Genomic DNA, 18,256 nt, shown 5'->3' with positions numbered 1-18,256 from the left:
TTCCAAGAAAGCAACACATTTCCGAAGTGCTTCTTCTATCCACACGGTTACCCGCATGATCTGCATCATAATACGCAACTGCACAAAATTCATTAGTTCTAGGATACCATAAACCAATGTCAGATGTGCCTTTTATTTATCTAATGATTCTTTTAACGGTTGAAAGATGTGATTCCTTTGGGTGAGATTGAAATCTAGAGCATACACCCTTACTTTGAACAATGTCCAGCCTATAGGATGTAAGATACGTAGAGATCCTATCATTTTTCTATACCTTGTTTCATCAACATTTTTACCATTCTCATCCTTGTCAAGTTTTGTATTTGGATGCATAGGAGTATCCATTGGTTTGAAATTTTTAAAACCAAATTTCTTTATCAATTCCTTGGCATATTTACCTTGGTGTATAAAAATACCACTAGAAGTTTGTTTGATTTGAAGTCCAAGAAAGAATGTTAGTTCTCCCATCAAACTCATTTCAAATTCACTAGTCATTAGATTTCCAAACTCTTCACACAAGTATTCATTTGTTGATCCAGATACAATATCATCCACATAAACTTGGACAAGAAAGAAATCATTTTTAGATTCTTTAATGAATAAAGTAGTATCAGTAGTACCCCTTAGAAAATTGTTTTGCAACAAGAAGATACTAAGCCTTTCATACCAAGCTCTTGGAGCTTGTCTAAGACCATAAAGAGCCTTGGTTAATTTAAAAACATGATTAGGAAAATCTTTGTTCTCAAAACCAGGGGGTTGAGATACGAATAATTCTCTATCAATAAACTCATTCAAAAAGGCACATTTGACATCCATTTGAAATATTTTAAAACCCTTGTGGGCAGCATAAGCAAGTAGCAACCGAATTACTTCATTTCTTGCCACCGAAGTAAATGACTCATCAAAGTCAATGCCCTCTTCTTGATCGTAACCTTAGACCATTAATCTAGCCTTGTTACGAACCACACTACCATATTCTCCTAATTTATTTCTAAAAATCCACTTGGTACCGGTTACCTTCTTACCATTAGGGTAAGGTACAAGAGTCCAAACCTCATTCTTTTCAAATTGGCTTAACTCCTCTTTCATGGCCATTACCCAAGATGGATCTTCAAGAGCTTGTTTCACATTTTGAGGCTCTAATTGGGATAAGAAAGTAACATTATTGATTTGGGTATTCTTCTTGCTTGAAGATCTAGTAGTGACTCCATGGGATGGATCTTCAATGATGAACTCGTGAGGATAGTTCTTTAGAAACTTCCACTCACGAGGCTTTTGAGACAAGGTTTTAGCTTGGTTTTGACATGGTTCTGCATTGTTCACTATTCTAGATGCCTTAGCTTCATCAGGAGATAAAACAGAAATGTCTCCTTCGTTTTGAAGAGCAGGTTCAGAACTGGCATTCTCTATAGAAGGACCTGAATTGACGTTTTTTTTATTTACTTGTGGACTCGCCAGCTTCAATTCCTGTATCATCATCTAAGACGGCACTAGGTATAAAGTTAGTATCGCAAAAAAATACATGTATGGATTCCTCAGTAGTTCTATATTCTTGGATGTAAACTCTATAAACTTTGCTATTGGTTGAGTAACCAACAAATAAACCTTCATATGATTTTGGATCAAATTTTTCAAGATTGTCTTTTCTATTCAGCACAAAGAATTTGCATCCAAATATATGAAAGTACTTAAAATTTGGAGGAGTTCCTTTCCATAGCTCATAAGGGATTTTCTTTAATCCTTTCCTAATGATGGTTCTATTTAGGATATAACAAGCTGTGTTCACAGCTTCGGCCCATAAGAATTTTGGAACTTCTTTCTCACAAAGCATTGCCCTAGTCATTTCTTGGAGACTTCTATTTCTCCTTTCAACAACCTCATTTTGTTGAGGTGTTCTAGGACATGAAAAATTATGAGAAATTCCAAATTCATCACAAAAATTTTCAAAATCTTGATTTTCAAATTCCTTTCCATGATCACTTCTTATGTGGGCAACTTTCAAATCCTTTTCATTTTTAATCTTTTTACAAAGAGAAGAAAAGGCATAGAACGCATCATTTTTGTGAGCTAGAAAGAGAACCCATCCAAATCTAGAGTAGTCATCAACCACTACCAAGCCATAATGCTTACCTCCTAAACTTTGAGTTCTGGTGGGACTAAAAAGATCATATGTAATATTTCTAATGACCTTTTGGTAGATATTCCATCCTTAGGCTTAAAAGAAGATTTTGTTTGTTTGCCTAATTGACAAACATCACAAGTGATGTCCTTGTCAAACTTTATGTTAGGGACACCTCTAACCAAATTTTTCTTAACAAGCTTAGAAATTTGGTACATGCTAGCATGACCCAATTTCTTGTGCCAAAGCTATTTTTCATATTCAATTGATGTGAAGCAAGTCACATTTTGATCTTTTAAGTCCTCTAGAGTGAGTTTATACACATTGTTGCATCTTTTTGCTTCAAATAAAACTATACCAGATTTTCACAAATAACTAAGTAGTCCAAATTTTTTAATATAACTAGATATCTAAGATCACATAATTGACTAATGCTTAGTAAGTTATGTTTCAAGGCATCCACAAGAAAAACATCATTTATAAAAAGATGAGAAATTTTTACCTACTTTACCTATGGCCACTATCTTTTCTTTTCTATTATCACCGAAAGTTACAAACCCTCCATCATACTCTTCTAGCTTGATGAAGAATGTAGACTTTCCGATCATATGCCTAGAGCATCCGCTGTCCAAGTACCACATGTTGTTCTTTCTTTTGGATGCTAGGCAAACCTACAAAAATTCTCAAGTGACCTTAGGTATCTAAATCTTTTTGGATCCTTTAATGTCAAATCATCTCTTTTATCCAAGACCATTGTAGTTGTTAATTATTTTGTACACTTTGTCTCCAATCATTCTTTCACTTATGAAACATTGAATAGGAAAATGCCCATTCAGATTGCATAAACGACATAATCTTTTAGGTTACTATTTTTTCAGATTGGTTGGATTTTGAAATTTTATATCATCCGAAGTGGAAGCCACAATTAAAAAAGGAGATCTTTTAAAAAAGTCTATGAAAACCCAAACCAGTCTTATCATAGAGAGGTTTTTGATTAGACAAAAGTTTATTCAGATTTTCTGAACTTTGAGCAAAGTTGGCCAGGTCCTCTTTTAGGCTTTTTACCTCTTTGTGCAACCTTTCATTTTCTTCAAAATAGTTCAAATATATAATCACAGAATGCTGTTTTTCACAGCCCTTAAGTTCAGGCTTAAGCTGCTTGTTTTCTTCAACAAGATCAACAACGGTTTCGACTTCCCTTAATTTATCTTTGAGAAAAGTGTTTTCTGCCTTTAGAATGTCATTCTGAGATTCAAGTTCATGGTTTTCATTTAAGAAACATCTTAGTTTCTCAGTGAGATTATCGATCATAAGATGAAGGTCTTCAGTAGAGGGTTCAACAAAAGTTACCTCATCCATTTGATCGACCATGAGATAGGTTTGAGACTTGCTCTCTAATTTTTCCTCTTCATCTGAGTCATTTCCTAGATCTTCCCAAGAGGCCACCAGCCCCTTCTTCTTTTCTTTCTTGGTCTTTTCTTCGTTCTTCAACTTTCGACAGTCAAACTTGTAGTGTCCCGCCTCTTTGTAGTTGTGGCAAATGATCTTGCTTAAGTCCCTTTTTGGCTTTCTTGAACTGCCTACTTTGCTTCGTTCTTTCAGCTTCATCATTTTCTTGAATTTCCTAGCAAAAAGAACAAACTCATCATTAGATAAATTATCACTGGATTCATCATCCAGGGACTCAGTGAATGATTTGAGAGCAATTTCTTTCTTTTTTGTGTCATTTTTTAAATAAGTGGTTTTGAAAGCAAGTAAATTTTCTCTCAGATCATCATATGTCATTTGATCAATGCCACTGCTCTCAGTTATAACTATAGCCTTAGTGTTCCGAGGGTTACCTGAAACTGTAGGTCGATCTCAGACGAGATCTTTAGTACTGGTCGGCGCAGTTGTGTCCGACTTGATGATGGTGGCCAGAGCTGCCGTGTCCGACTTGTTGGACTTGGTGGCGGTGCTGATCCTTCGTCACCGGAGGGTAGTGGTACCTGCCAGGGAATCCGATGCTTAAGTTAGCAAGGGTATTAAGTAGGTTTTTAGTAGAATCCGAGTATGAGTTATACCTGGGTGCTCCAGCGTATTTATAATGGTGTGGAGTGACCTTTCTGGAGATAAGATAGTTATCTTATCTTATCTTTGAGTAGAGTAATCTTATCTTTAAGGGAATCGCCCTTTATCTTTCTAGGCTTGGGTTGCCTTTAGATTCAGGTCGTGTTCCTCTGTTTAGGCCTTCTTGGGTCTCTGTAGCGGTTTGGCCGACCTCTTTTATGAAGAGGTCGGATAATCCTGGTCTGAACAGGTCGGTTGACTTGTCTTCAGTTAGCCTGAATCGTACAACTCGACCCAGGACATGAACAGTGGCCCTGCTTGAGCTCGGTCTTTTTCAAGGTCGAGTCCTTTAGACTTTGATCCTTTTCAGAGAAGCCGAGCTTGAGCATTTTTTGTTGGCCAAGTCTTCTTGAATGCGAAGCATTTTCCTTTCACCCCCTTTTGTTATGAAATGCGCGTTTCTTGCTTTAGGAATGTGTGAGGGTTTTTAAAACTCATTAACTCCTCTTTTGTCGTTTCCCTCTTTTCATTTTGAATTTGTGAAAAAGACTTTGTTTTCAATTTTCTTTCTTGCTTCCTGAAACTTCATCTTTTCATGCTTCTGTTCTTGCGTTTTCTGGTTTGCGTGCGTCTTTTCACATCGATCTTCCCTTCACATTTTCGCATTTCTTCTTGCTTTCGAAGATTACTGTTGGTGCTTCGTTTTTGGAAGGTGATCGTCCTGGCACGGTCTCATTGTTGCTTCCCTTTCTTAGCGTTCGTTGTCTCCTCCTCTTTGCAAGTTGGTTTTCTTTTTGTCTCTTTCTTTTACTTCTTTTACCATTCTTCTTCGTGCTTGTATTGTTCTATTTTTTGGCAAAGCTATGATTTTGTTAGAAAGCTTGAACCTTTTCATATCGTCGTTGTTGATTGTTGCTGTAACGCATGTTTCCTGGGGTTCCTTCAACTTATATATGCTCCTTGGTGTATTCCCTATTTGATACTTTTAGGGTTTTTGCATGTTATCATTGCCTCTGAAGGGACTTTTTGTGGCTTATGAACTGCTTGATTTTTGAAAAAGGATTGCCTTTTTGGTGATTTTCGTCCGTTTTGATGTTGACAATTTCCTTTACTAGTAGTTTTGTTGAAAGACAGCTACTGTTGATGATTTTCTTCTCGGAGTGTTATTTGTGTGAAAAAGAAGGTTATTTTTCTTGCTGAGACAGCTTGAGTCCTCGTTCTGTTACTGCCCACAAAGGATGCCCCTGGACATTGGGTTGTGTCCTGGGGTTTCCTTTTCCTATTGCTGCTGCCCTGTGCGCCTTAGGTCGAGTCATATCTGCTTTTGTTTGAGATGTTTATTTAGTAATCCCTCTCTCTTTTTCTTTTTGCTGTAGGACTAGTTGATCATGTTTTCTCGCAAAAATATTATCGAGACATCTTCCAAGGTCCTTGAGGGTATGTCCGACTGGCTGGACTCCCTTGTCCTGATGTGCGTTTCTGTAGTTAATTCCGAGTTCTGCATGGAGCTAAGAAAACGTCACCGAATCTATAGTAATAGAGATCAAGAAAAGAACTATGAATTGGTAGTGCTTGACTCTGATGAAAATGTTTGCTTTCCTGCTCTGTCCCAGGAGGAACGTCCCTTCTTCTATGCTTATGACTATTTTTTCAGCTAGCTGAACATTACTTTTCCTTTTACTTCCTTTGAGACCGATTTGTTGTGGTTGTATAATGTGGCTCCATCCCAACTCCATCCGAACTCCTGGGGTTTTATCAAGATCTTTCAGTTGCTTTGCCAAGAGTTGGAAGTCAAGCCTTCTCAGACTCTCTTTCTTTATCTCTTTGTTTTGACCAAGCTCGGAATTTCTTCAAAAAAGAAAGCTTCTTGGGTTTCCTTTCGATCTGCCCAAGGACATAAAGTGTTTGCTATGTATGACGAGTCCGTTAGGGATTTTAAGAATTACTTTTTTAAGGTCTGAGCTGTTGAAGGAGCTCGACCATTTTTCTTAGAAGCGAATGGTGAGCCTGCCTTCCCCCTTGTGTTGGCAAAGGATGTTGTGGTATCTCGATACTCGTAGGAGATGCTTGACGAGGTCGAACAAGCTTTTGTGAGTATTTTGGAAGATATTTGGGGGGAAACTCCCCGTCTTAATACCAAAAAATTTTTGGGGGACCCCTCCCTTGTCCGGACTGCGTTGGGTGTTGACCGATTAATTTTGCTCTGTTTTACTTTGCTTCATTTCTTTCTAATTTGTAACTTACTTCTTTGGTTGATTTTGTTTTTTCAAAAATGGCTAAAATCAATGATTCCATGAAAGCCTTTAAAAAGGCGACTAAAGAGAAACAAGTTTTTTGTCCTTCAATACTCCATAGCTTCTGTGCTTTTCATTTTCTTTTTTCTTTCTTGTTGAAAGTGTGACGTGACTAAAGAGAAGGAGAGAGGAGAGAGAAGAGAGTATTTGGTTTTTGGTGGAAGCCAAGAGGGATTAAGTTGTATTGAAATTAGATTTCATGTTTCTTGGAGTGTGGGTGTTGGTGACTTAGGTTAATGGTGTTTTGGATCATGAATGTTATCACCAAGTGGGCTAGTGTTGGGCCAACCTATTCTTGTTTCTTTTAGATCATGTGGGCTTGTTTATTTGTTCCATGGGTCCTAGATGATTAAATAATTTTCTGCACACCAAATCAAACCCATTGAATAAACAATTTGGTAAATACATAATAATATTTGTTCATCACTTTGATTAGTTTTCCAAACTCAATAGAACCAAATACGTCCTATCAGTCTTAGCATAGTTTTTTACAAAATTATCTCTAAAATTTTGGTTCATAGAATGTAGCCTCTTATGAATAGAATTATTAGTGATAGTTAAAGCACTTTTATACATGGAAGGCTGATTAATGACAATATTACTGACAATATCCTAGTGGCTCATAAATGTATGCACTTTTTGAAAAACAAATCTCATGGTGAAAATGATCTAACTCTCAAACTGGATATGAGTAAGACCTATGATAGGGTGGAGGAAAAATTTGAGTTTTTGTAAAAAAATGGATAGAATAGATGACGAAGTGCATGTCTACTATTTTTTATTCTATTATTATGAAAAGTTCACCTATTAGTTTTTTCAAACCAAATAGAGGACTCCGACAAGGAGATCTCTTCTCACCATATCTCTTTTTAATCTGCACAGACGGTCTATCTTTTCTACTCCACAAAAGAGAATAAAATAACCTATTTTAGGAACTTCAGCTGAACAATAGATGTCTGCCTATCAACCATATACTATTTATAGATAATTCTATATTATTTTGCAACGCTAAACAAACAAATTGTTAAGGCATTATTCATATTCTTGAGGAGTACAACAGACTAAATGGACAGATAATTAACCTGAATAAATATGTGGTATTTTTTACAAAAACACTCATCTGAATCTTAAGCAAACATTGGCAAGTTTATTAAAAGTCCCTAATGTTGGAGTCCTAGACAAATACCTAGGTCTACCATCTATGGTGCATAAATCAAAGAAGGATACTTTTTTTTCATAGTTATCAAAACTAAACCGGTAATCGAACTGATCAAACTACTAATTTATTGGTTCATTGGTTAAACCGATGATTTACTAGTTAAACCGACAGAACCGGTCCTACGTAAATAAAAAATATGAAATAGTCTAAAACCTAAAATTAAAATTTAAAAAATATATATATCTTCACTAATATTTTAAAAATAATCAAGTTTCAATAAATTATAATCAACAAGTTATGATCTAGTTATTAATAAATAAGTATATAAAATTCTAGTATTTTTTCATAATAAAGATTTTTTAATTTTATTTTATATTAAAGTAAATATTTTTTATTTTAATTACTAAATTAATTAGTTTATATTTATTATATTATTATATAATATATGTATTTATTGAAAAATAATATTAATAAATATCATATAACCATAAAAAATAATTATATTGTAATTAATACAAATATTTGATATTTTTTATTTATACATATTTAATTACATTTATATTAATAATTATGAATAATAAAAAATATAATTAATTTAAATATAAGTGAGTATAAAATTAAAATAATATCTAAAAAACATTATTGTATGTTTTTACTATATAATTAATAATTAGCATTTAAAATAATAAGGAATAACATAACTTAGTGGCAAGGAGAACATGTAGGCACAAAAAAGACCGAGGTCCGAATAGCATCTTCATCAATTTTGGAATTTTCTCTTGAACGGTTGAGTTGAATTAGTTTTCTACCGTTTTCACTGGATTTGGACGGTTTTTACCGGTTCTATTTCTTAAGCGGTTCAAAGACTAGACTGGACCGGTTGAGAGTCTAATTCACCGATTTTTCAGTCAAACTGGCCGGTCTAGTCCAGTTCTTACAACTATACTTTTTCATGTGTGAAAAACAAAGTTGTCAAGAAGCTCAATTAATGAAAAAGATCTCTTTTATCAGTAAGTGCAAGAGAAGTTCTAATAAAAAAAATCAGAAACTGCAATTTCTATACACTAAGTTGTTTTAAACTCTCTGAGTCATTGATGGAAGACTTACAGAAGGAGAGGCAAATGCATTGGATAAGTTGGGACACGATGAGCAAGGACAAACAAACAAGTGGTTTATGATTCAAAGACTCTAAAATTTTTAACTTAGTAATGTGAGCTAAACAAGGTTGGCAACTCTTAACCAGACCAACTTCTCTATTTTACAAAATTTTTAAGAACAAATACTTTAGAGTTACCTCTTTTTTCGAAGATAAAGCAAGTCAGTGTCCATCCTGGGCCTAGTAAAACCTGTTGGAAGGAAAGAAAGTTCTTCTAAAAGACATTAAGTGGAGAATAATAAAACAGAGCTCACTGAACATTTGAAGTGAACCATGACTGGATAAGAAGCCACCTTTCAAAAATTTAGTAGATAAAAATTGAGGACAACATTTGATTTGCTTAAGCAATTAATGAATGAAATGGGAAATTAGAATCACCAAACAATAAGTGAGAACTTCTTTCCTGAAATAAGTAATCAAATTACTTAGATCAAGTTTGAAGAAGATAAAGAGGAGCTATTATGAATTCACAATGAATCTAATTATTACTCAGCTAAAACAGGATATTTCATCTTATACCTCTTCTTTTACCCCTCAATTGAAGCACACCATGAAAGATATTGGAAGAAGGGGATCTGGAAAATAATTTGGAATCTTTGTTGCCAACCTAAGATCAAAGTGTTTATTTAGAAGCTTGTCCATAACGGTATCGCGTGCAGCAAAAAAGAATATCAACTCGAGATTATCTCATGTGTCTGCAATTTACCCTCGATGCTCATCAATGTCAGAATCAGCCCTGCATACACTTGTATATTGCCCAGAAGTGGAGAGTGTATGGAACAGTTCTTCGTTGGCTAGCTCTATTCTAAGAAATGCTCATTTACAACTATGGCAATGCTGGAGTGAGTTAGTGTCGAATCTGATTCGAGACGGAAATTTCAAAAAGAACATGGCGCAGACAGCTTATCTACTTTGCGAGATTAAATGAGACCACAATATTCTGATTTTTTAAGGAAAGAAGAAAAGCCTGGAGAAGTTTTGTTCCAGGCTATAGAATTTGCAGAAGAGTTCATCAAGCACCGAAATTACTGAATTCACCTTTATTCTTCTACAACATAAAGACATTTTTCAAAAACTTTTTTTTGTTTTTTTTGTTTTTATAAAAAACACCTAACATTTTTTATTTATCTCTCTCTTAAGCTTTTTTAGAATTTTTATTTGGAATAATAATTTCTTTGCTTTGTTTATGTTCTTTGATTCATTAAAAGATGCAATTGTCATTTTATTCATAATAAAAAAAATATCTACCTTTAGTAAAGTTACAAAACAAATTATTTTAAAAATTTTGGATAACTTTTTAGTGTTTGAATAATTTTATGCGAAATTATTTTTTTTAATATAATATTAATTTAATTTTTATTTAGAAAATTTGTCTTATTTAAAACACTCGTGAGTAAAAATAAAAAAATTTACTAAAAAAAATAAATTAGGCTTAAATTCACATAAAATTTTAAAATACAATGAAATATGAATTAAATTAAATATACTATATTCTAGATTTTGAATTTGTTAACTAGTTATTGGCTAATTTTAACTGACATTATGTAAGAATAGCTGTCCAATAATATAGGTCCATGTATGTCACCGCATTTTCCTTCGGTCTATATAAAGTTCCTTTTTATTTTTTTCCAAAATCTGAAACCCACCATCGTGATTGTTCACCACCACCTATCACCATGTTCCGCCACACCCACCACAGCAACGACAACGATAACAACCCCCCTTACCCTCCACCGGGACCAAACTCCCTTCACAACCCTCACCAACCACCGTCACCACCACAACCACAGCCACATCCACCCTTCTACGGTGCACCACAACCACCACCATCACTCCATGAACCAGTTCCTCAAGTGTACCACGCCTCTCACCAAGCACCACCACCACCTAACCCTTACGGTCACCCATCACCAGCACCGGCACCAGCACCAGCTCCATCTCTTGGCTCTGTTCACCATGTCTCTCACACTAACCAGTCTCCTTCACCCAACGTTCGCCACGTGTCACACGAGTCTCACCTTCCTCCCAACCGTGCCGATTTCGCTTCTCCAGTTTCTGGTACTGTTCACCATGTGAGCCACCAGAGTGGTGGCGGTGCTGCTGGTGGCTCCGCCACAGTTTCCAACAAGAACATAGTGAAGGTGGTCACAAAGGCCGATCCCAATTACTGCGTCACCATTCGCGGCGGCAAGGTCATCCTTGCGTACTCTGATCCCTCTGACGAGTATCAGGTAACGTTAGTTATTTGTTAGTTACCGATTTGCACCTCAAATTCAGCTGCTGATCTGCAACTTCAACAAATGATCTTTGACTAAATATTTTTGTTCTTTTGCAGCGTTGGTACAAGGATTTGAAATACAGCACAAGGGTGAAGGATGAAGAGGGTTACCCTGCGTTTTCTCTTGTCAACAAGGTCACCGGTGAGGCCATTAAGCATTCCGTTGGTGCCACTCATCCAGTAAGATCTCACTTTCTCGTATTCAAATTTAATTTCGATCTTCATCTTGGAATACAAGTAGAATCTTTCATCTAGGGTAAGAAATTGAAATCTTTGTTCCTACTAACAGGAATAAAAAATTGGGCTCTATGTTATTCTCCATGTTAATCAACATATTATCCATATTTGCTATAAAGTTAATCAACTTCTCAAGTTAAGAAAAAAGAGGGTTGGCTTCTGCTACTGATGATAAACAACACAAATCTCAAGTTAATGGATCTAATAATTGGCTAATAACATTTTGCATTAGGTCCCTTAAGAATTTATGCCTTTAAGGAATAAGCTTATAGCTATGCATCGCAATAGAAAGATTGTGGGTGGTAGTAACATTATAAAATTGTTCACCTTCGGTGTCCTTTGCACCTCACCTTAACTGAAACTCAGAAATCGAATTGAATGGAAAAATGAGTGTGAACTTTAGGGGTGCTCCCAGAAAAGAATGCACTGCTAAGTAGGATACAAAGATATGAACATGCCTCTTTGTATTTACTGCTCTTTCTTCACTCTAAATCTAAACGACCATGATATGGTGGAGTTAGGATCGCATTATTATATTAGCTAGTTAGAGTTACTGAGAGTATGAGTTAGTTAAGAGTGAGAGTTACTTAATTAGTACCAATTAGTAGGGGTGTCCATTATCCAAATCCACAGCAATCCAAACAAAATTGTTCATCCAATCCATTTTTTGACACACCACATGGATTGAATCGAGTTTCGGACCTACTTCTCAAATCTGATCTAATCCAATCTAATTCATACCGTACCGCAAACACCTCTACCAATTAGTAGGGAGAATAAGGTAGAAAGAAAGTGTCTTCGATTATTTGGTGAGTCTTTAGAGAGTAGAGGAACTATAACTCTTCAAATTAGTATAATCCTTAGGGTTGTTGGCACATTGTCATTGATCCTAATTCCTAAACCCGAGCACAAAATTTATTAGTCCACAAGGTGCACATTAAACAACTTCAGTAACTTGTAAAATGCAACTTACTCTGCAGAAACAGGGGAATGTTTTGCATTTGCAGTCAACATTTTCAGACACAAGGCTAATCATGTCAGGAAATATATTAATCATACATTAAGCAACTGCAATAAGTCATTAGGAAAACATCCTCTTACCACATTTATTTATGCATAACAAATAATCAAAAAGGGGTTAAAGAATACAAAGATTACCTTGAAGGGACAAATGTGTACTGTTGTGGCTTCTAAGTATCTTAATAATAAGGGCATCGTTTTTTTTTTTCTGATTTTACAGCTTCAATTTTGTATATGGAAGCTACTTTGTTTAACATTTTCAAAAAAACTGAATCAAAATTTTTTGAAATGACCAAATCAGCCACTATATATTCGTATAAATACATTTGTTGTTTAACTCATTTTCAGTGTTTATTTGTATTTTAATATGTATTCTATACAGATGATTGATTTGATGATTGATTTTTATGGTACATGTAGCATGATTATTTGATTATTTTATAACAGTTAGACAAATATGTGCAAAGTGCTTTTTAGCTAAAACAATAAAAAAAATAAAAAAAACTTTTTTTTATTAGAAAAAGTTGAAACAAATGTACCCTAAGTTTCTTGACAATTTATACTTTTGAAGTGGTTTTGTGGCCTGTGTTGTTCTAAAGTACAAACTATCAAACCTGTTGTATGGGATAGTTATTGCTTGTTAAGACTAAAATTTAGTTTGGTAAAACTTTTACTTTTTAAAAGTAGTTTATAAAAGCTAATTTTTTAAAAATTATAGTATCTATGTTTGGTAAATTAAATTAAAAATGACATTTAATAAGCACAAGCAACAACAAGTGTGTTTAGTAAAATATCTTTTAACATTTAAAAATATTATAATAGACATTAGTGTAAGAATTAAATTTAGATATTAATAAATATGAGGTTGTATTAGACTTTTTAATTTTGATAAGTACAAGCCAATTTTGAAAAGATCCTCCATAAGTGCTATCAAAAGCACCCTTAACTTTTAAAAGCGTACAAGCACGAGTTTTTTTATTTACCAAATACAAAACGAGGTGCCAGTGCTTTTGAAAAGCACAAGCACTTCTTCGAAAAATTTTACCAAACCAAGTCTTAATATCCTTTGCGCGATTGTGTATTTCCTTTTAACCAACAACAACAAACAACAACAACAGCAAAGCATTGTCCTACTAAATGGGGTTAGCTACATGAATCAAACGACGTTATTGTGCTTTGTCATGTATCATGTCTACAGAGAGACCGTTTACATGTAGATCTCGTTTGACCACCTCATGGATGGTCTTTTTAAGTCTTCCTCTACCTTTTGTCCCTTGTCAATTTTCCATCTCATCCACCCTCTTTACTGGATGTTCTATCGGTCTTCTTCTCACATGTCCAAACCACCTGAGACGCGATTCAACCATCTTTTCCACAATGGGTGCTACTCCAACTCTCTCCCTTATATCTTCGTTCCTTATTTTATCCAATCGCGTATGACCACTCAACATCTTCATCTCTGCCACACTCAACTTATGTTCGTGCTCTCCTTTAGCTGCCCAACACTCCGTACCATAAAGCATAGTCAGTCTTATAGCAGTGCGATAAAATTTACCTTTAAATTTTAAAGGCACTTTTTTGTCGCATATAAAACCAAATGCACTCCGTCATTTTGACCAACTTTCTTGGATCCTATGATTTACATCCTGTTCAATCTCTCCATTATCCTGTATGATGCACCCAAGATACTTAAAACTTTTAACTTTTCGTAGGATGTTTTCTCCAATCTTTACCTCTATATTAGGGATTTTCCTTCTCAGACTGAACTTACATTCCATATATTTCGTCTTGCTACGGCTTATGCGCAGACCATACACATCTAGAGTTTCTCTCCATAACTCCAACTTCTCATTTAGGTCTTTTCTTGACTCTCCCATAAGGACGATATCATCGGCAAAAAGCATGCACCATGACACAGGCTCTTGGATGTGCTCTGTGAGTACTTCCAAAACTAATGTGAAAAGGTATGGACTTAAAGATGATCCCTGGTGTAATCCTATACCAATGAGAAATTCCTTTGTCATACCACATTGAGTCTTCACACTAGTTGTGATCCCATCATACATGTCTTTAATTGCACGAATATATGCGATCCTTACTCTCCTCATTTCTAAAACCTTCCATAAGACCTCCCTTGGTACTCTATCATACGCTTTTTTCAAATCAATAAACACCATATGTAGATCCCTTTTATTACTATGATACCTCTCCATCATCTTTCTTAATAGGTATATCGTTTCAGTGGTAGATTTACCTGGCATAAATCTAAATTGGTTCTCTGTTACTTGTGTCTCTTTTCTCGACCTCCGTTCTATCACCATTTTCCATAACTTCATGGTATGACTCATAAGCTTGATCCCTCTATAGTTTTCGCAACTTTGTATATCCCCCGTATTCTTGTAGATAGGTACCAATGTGCTCTTTCTCCACTTATCATGCATCTTCTTTGACTTTAAAATCTCATTAAAAAGCTTGGTTAACCAGTTGATGCCTTTTCTCCAAGACCCTTTCAAACCTCAATCGGGATATTATCAGGTCCTACTGCCCTACCATTTTTCATCTGCTTTAGAGCCTCTTTTACCTCGAAGTCTCGGATCCTTCGATAGTAGTCAAAGTTTTGATCTTCTTCCCTTGTGCATAACCGACCAAGGCTCGGAAGAGTCTTCTGTCCATCATTAAATAACTCGTAGAAGTAGCTCTTCTACCTTTCATTAATCTTCTCCTCTTGAGTCAACACCTCTCCATCATTATCCTTTATGCACTTAACCTGATCCAAATCTCTCGTTCTTCTTTCACGGCTTTTTGTAATTCTATAAATACCTTTTTCTCCTTCTTTCGTGTCCAAATACTGGTAGAGCCCCTCATATGCTCTTGTTCTTCATTCACTTACAGCCACTTTTGTCTTTCTTAGCCGCTTTATATTTTTCCCAATTATCTGCGTTGCGGCATAAAAATCACTTTTTAAAGCACTTCCTTTTTATCTTTATCTTATCTTGTACACTCGTATTCCACCACCAGGACTCCTTGTCTCTTGGTCCTATTCCTTTAGATTCACCAAAGCTTTTTTTTATTGTTCTTCTAATAACTTCTGTCATCTCCCTCCACATCTCTTTCGCGCTTCCATTCCCATCGCACTTTGCCTCTTCTCCTACCCGTCTTAGGAAGCTTCTTTGTTCCTCACCTTTTATCCGCCACCACGTCGTCCTTGGGTTCTTTGTATGATGTTTTTTTCTCAACTTTTATTCAACGTGAAAATCCATGACGAGCACCCTATGTTGTGTTATCAAACTCTCTCCCGGGATAATTTTACAATTAAAGCAAAATTTTCGCTCGACTCTCATCAACAAGAAGAAGTCAATTTGAGAGCTTGTCATGCCACTCTTATAGGTTATAAGATGTTTGTCTCTCTTTTTAAAACATGTATTTGCGATGAAAAGATCAAAGGTTGAGGAAAAGTCTAAAATAATTTTACCTTTGGCATTATCACCCGTAAATATTTTCATATCCAGTCACTTCTCTCCCAACATGGCCATTTAAATCTCCTTCTAAGAAAATCTTATCTCCCAAATGTATGTCTTGAACCAAACTCTCTAGATCTTCCCAAAACCTTATCTTGTGTTGTTCGTCCGAACCCACTTGCGGTGCATAGGCGCTAATCACATGGAAAACACTTCCCTTCACCACAAATTTGATAGAGATGATCCGATCTTCCACCCTCTTGACATCCACTACGTCTTTCTTTCACTGCTTATCCACAATTATTCCGACCCCATTCCTATTCTTCACCTTTCCTATATACCAAAGTTTGAAACCAAAAGTATCCAACTCCCTAGCCTTCGCACCAACCCACTTTGTTTCTTGTACGCACATAATGTTAATCTTTCTCCTTGTCATGGTGTCCACCACTTCCATGGATTTTCCTGTTAGAGTGCCTATATTCCATGTCCCAAATCTCAACCTTCTGTCGCTCCGACCTTTACTTTTTACTTTGTGAACTAGCTTATTTGCCCTTATCCGTTCACGAAAACGCGAGAACCCCTTGCTTATTTAACACTACATCCGGGCATCGATGCAGCGGCTCTTGTTCATTTGACACCGTACTCGAGCCATACAGCGCGTTGCTTCCGGGCAACGACCTACTTTTAGCGCAATAATGTCTTTGATTCATGTTATGGGGTTCGACTATATTTTTTTGTTGGTTGTCGAAGACCTAACACAATCCTCCTCCTTTATCCGGACTTGGGACCGGCTATGTACCGCAAGTATAACATAGGCGGAGTTATTTCCTTTCAACCAAAATAAAGAAAAAGTCATTTCAATTTTCAAGGTTGAATCAAATAGAAGTGTAGCACAAGCACCACTATAAGCATTTATTTTGGATTTTAACTTGTCATGACCTAGAAATGCAAAAATTCCCTTGCCCTTAAACTTTTTAGCACCAGAAAAAGGGGTGCATAGTATTTCTTTCTTTCCTTCTAAAATTTGACAATTTGATTAGTGATTTCCAATTTTTTACACTTAGTATATTTTTCTTTTAATTTTGGAAAATTTGATGATCAAGCTCTATAATATCTTATCAGTTACATGTCAGATTGGAGGCTTTTCCCCATAATTTCCTATATACTCAATACTTATAAGTTTTATGTAGGTTCAACTGATACATTACAATCCAGACGTCCTTGATGAGTCTGTTCTGTGGACTGAGAGCAAGGACCTGGGTGATGGCCATAGGGCTATCAGGATGGTTAACAATATTCGTCTTAACGTAGACGCATATCAGGGTGATAAGCGTTCTGGTGGTGTTCATGATGGCACTACTATAGTCCTCTGGGAGTGGAACAATGGTGATAACCAGCATTGGAAGATCATACCCAACTGTAAGTATTCCATGCAACCAATAAATCCCAAGCTATGTTGCATTATACTTGTTCCTTGCTGAGATGACTCATAACTTTAAGACCTTATCATAAATGGTAAATACTGTGTGAATTTTGGATGTCTGTTTGTGTTTGGGTTAAATTTTAAGGTCTTTGCATCCTTCTAATTATCTCAGTTATAACTTATAAGGATTCCGTTCTGTTGTTAGTTGAGTTGTTTATGTTAGCTTTAGAAGGATTATAATTTTTTTAGTGATAATAAAGCACCCTAAAATGTTTTCCTAAACATCCTCTTAAAGATTAAATGAAGTAAAAAGTAAACACAATCAATGTATTGAAATATTTAATAAGGAATTAATTCTTCTTTATTTAGAATTTATGTTAGGAGAATAAATCATTTCCCTAAGTTTTTACTGTCTACCCTTATTGATAATCCAGCTTCAAAAATGTTGAACATCTTTTTGGTTACTTGCTTGATTTCTAATTCACCTGTTAAAAACAAAAGCCCTATTCAAAATGGAAGTGTAACTCATCCTCCTTTTGTTGATGCTAAATGCAGGAGTTAATTGATGAACTTTCTTGGCTTTGGAGATGCGTTATTAATGTACTATTTCTCTATCCATACATTTATGTCAATTTAGGTGACAATTACCATATAGTATGATGATACATGTAGTTGGTGTATGTATCTCTGTATTCATATAATATATGATCTAGTGTGATGCAGTATGGACCCTTTATCTTATATGTATCACCATTAAACTATTATTATGGATTAGTATGTAGTTCAAACTTCTAATGTTCCTATATCATAAATTAACTTCATAGTTCATATTAGGTTGCATTGATGTTCAAATACAACATATGAAGACCAAGGAAAGATCAATATTTTAAACTACACCCTTGCTCCATTATCGTGTCTTTCTGACATTACCATGATAGAATAAACAAAATCATTGTTAACCCTCCCAATGAATTTCGGAAAATGCTCTCTCTGGATAACATCTATGACACCTACTGCTCAACCAGATATTTCAAACTAGTGCACGAAACCAACAACCCACTTC

The 18,256-nt window shown here is 35.4% G+C and overlaps 1 protein-coding gene across 1 annotated transcript; it reads left to right on the top strand.

Moving 5' to 3' along the window:
• The first annotated feature begins 10,319 nt into the window (after positions 1-10,319).
• Positions 10,320-18,021, top strand: LOC112805764 (ricin B-like lectin EULS3). Its single transcript, XM_025848100.3, has 4 exons — positions 10,320-11,008; positions 11,113-11,235; positions 16,961-17,189; positions 17,749-18,021. Coding segments are annotated over exons 1-4 (1,011 nt in total). The 5' UTR covers positions 10,320-10,351; the 3' UTR covers positions 17,751-18,021.
• The last annotated feature ends 235 nt before the right edge of the window (positions 18,022-18,256 follow it).

The sequence above is a fragment of the Arachis hypogaea genome, chromosome 6, assembly GCF_003086295.3.
Source record: "Arachis hypogaea cultivar Tifrunner chromosome 6, arahy.Tifrunner.gnm2.J5K5, whole genome shotgun sequence".
NCBI lineage: Eukaryota > Viridiplantae > Streptophyta > Magnoliopsida > Fabales > Fabaceae > Arachis > Arachis hypogaea.
Note: the sequence above shows the minus strand (reverse complement) of the source record. Positions and strands in the feature narration are given on the sequence as shown.

Coding starts and splice junctions, on each gene's coding strand:
- LOC112805764 (XM_025848100.3), top strand. CDS start 10,352: ATGTATGTCACCGCATTTTCCTTCGGTCTATATAAAGTTCCTTTTTAT. Junction 11,009..11,112: donor ATCCCTCTGACGAGTATCAG/GTAACGTTAGTT, acceptor GTTCTTTTGCAG/CGTTGGTACAAGGATTTGAA. Junction 11,236..16,960: donor CCGTTGGTGCCACTCATCCA/GTAAGATCTCAC, acceptor AGTTTTATGTAG/GTTCAACTGATACATTACAA.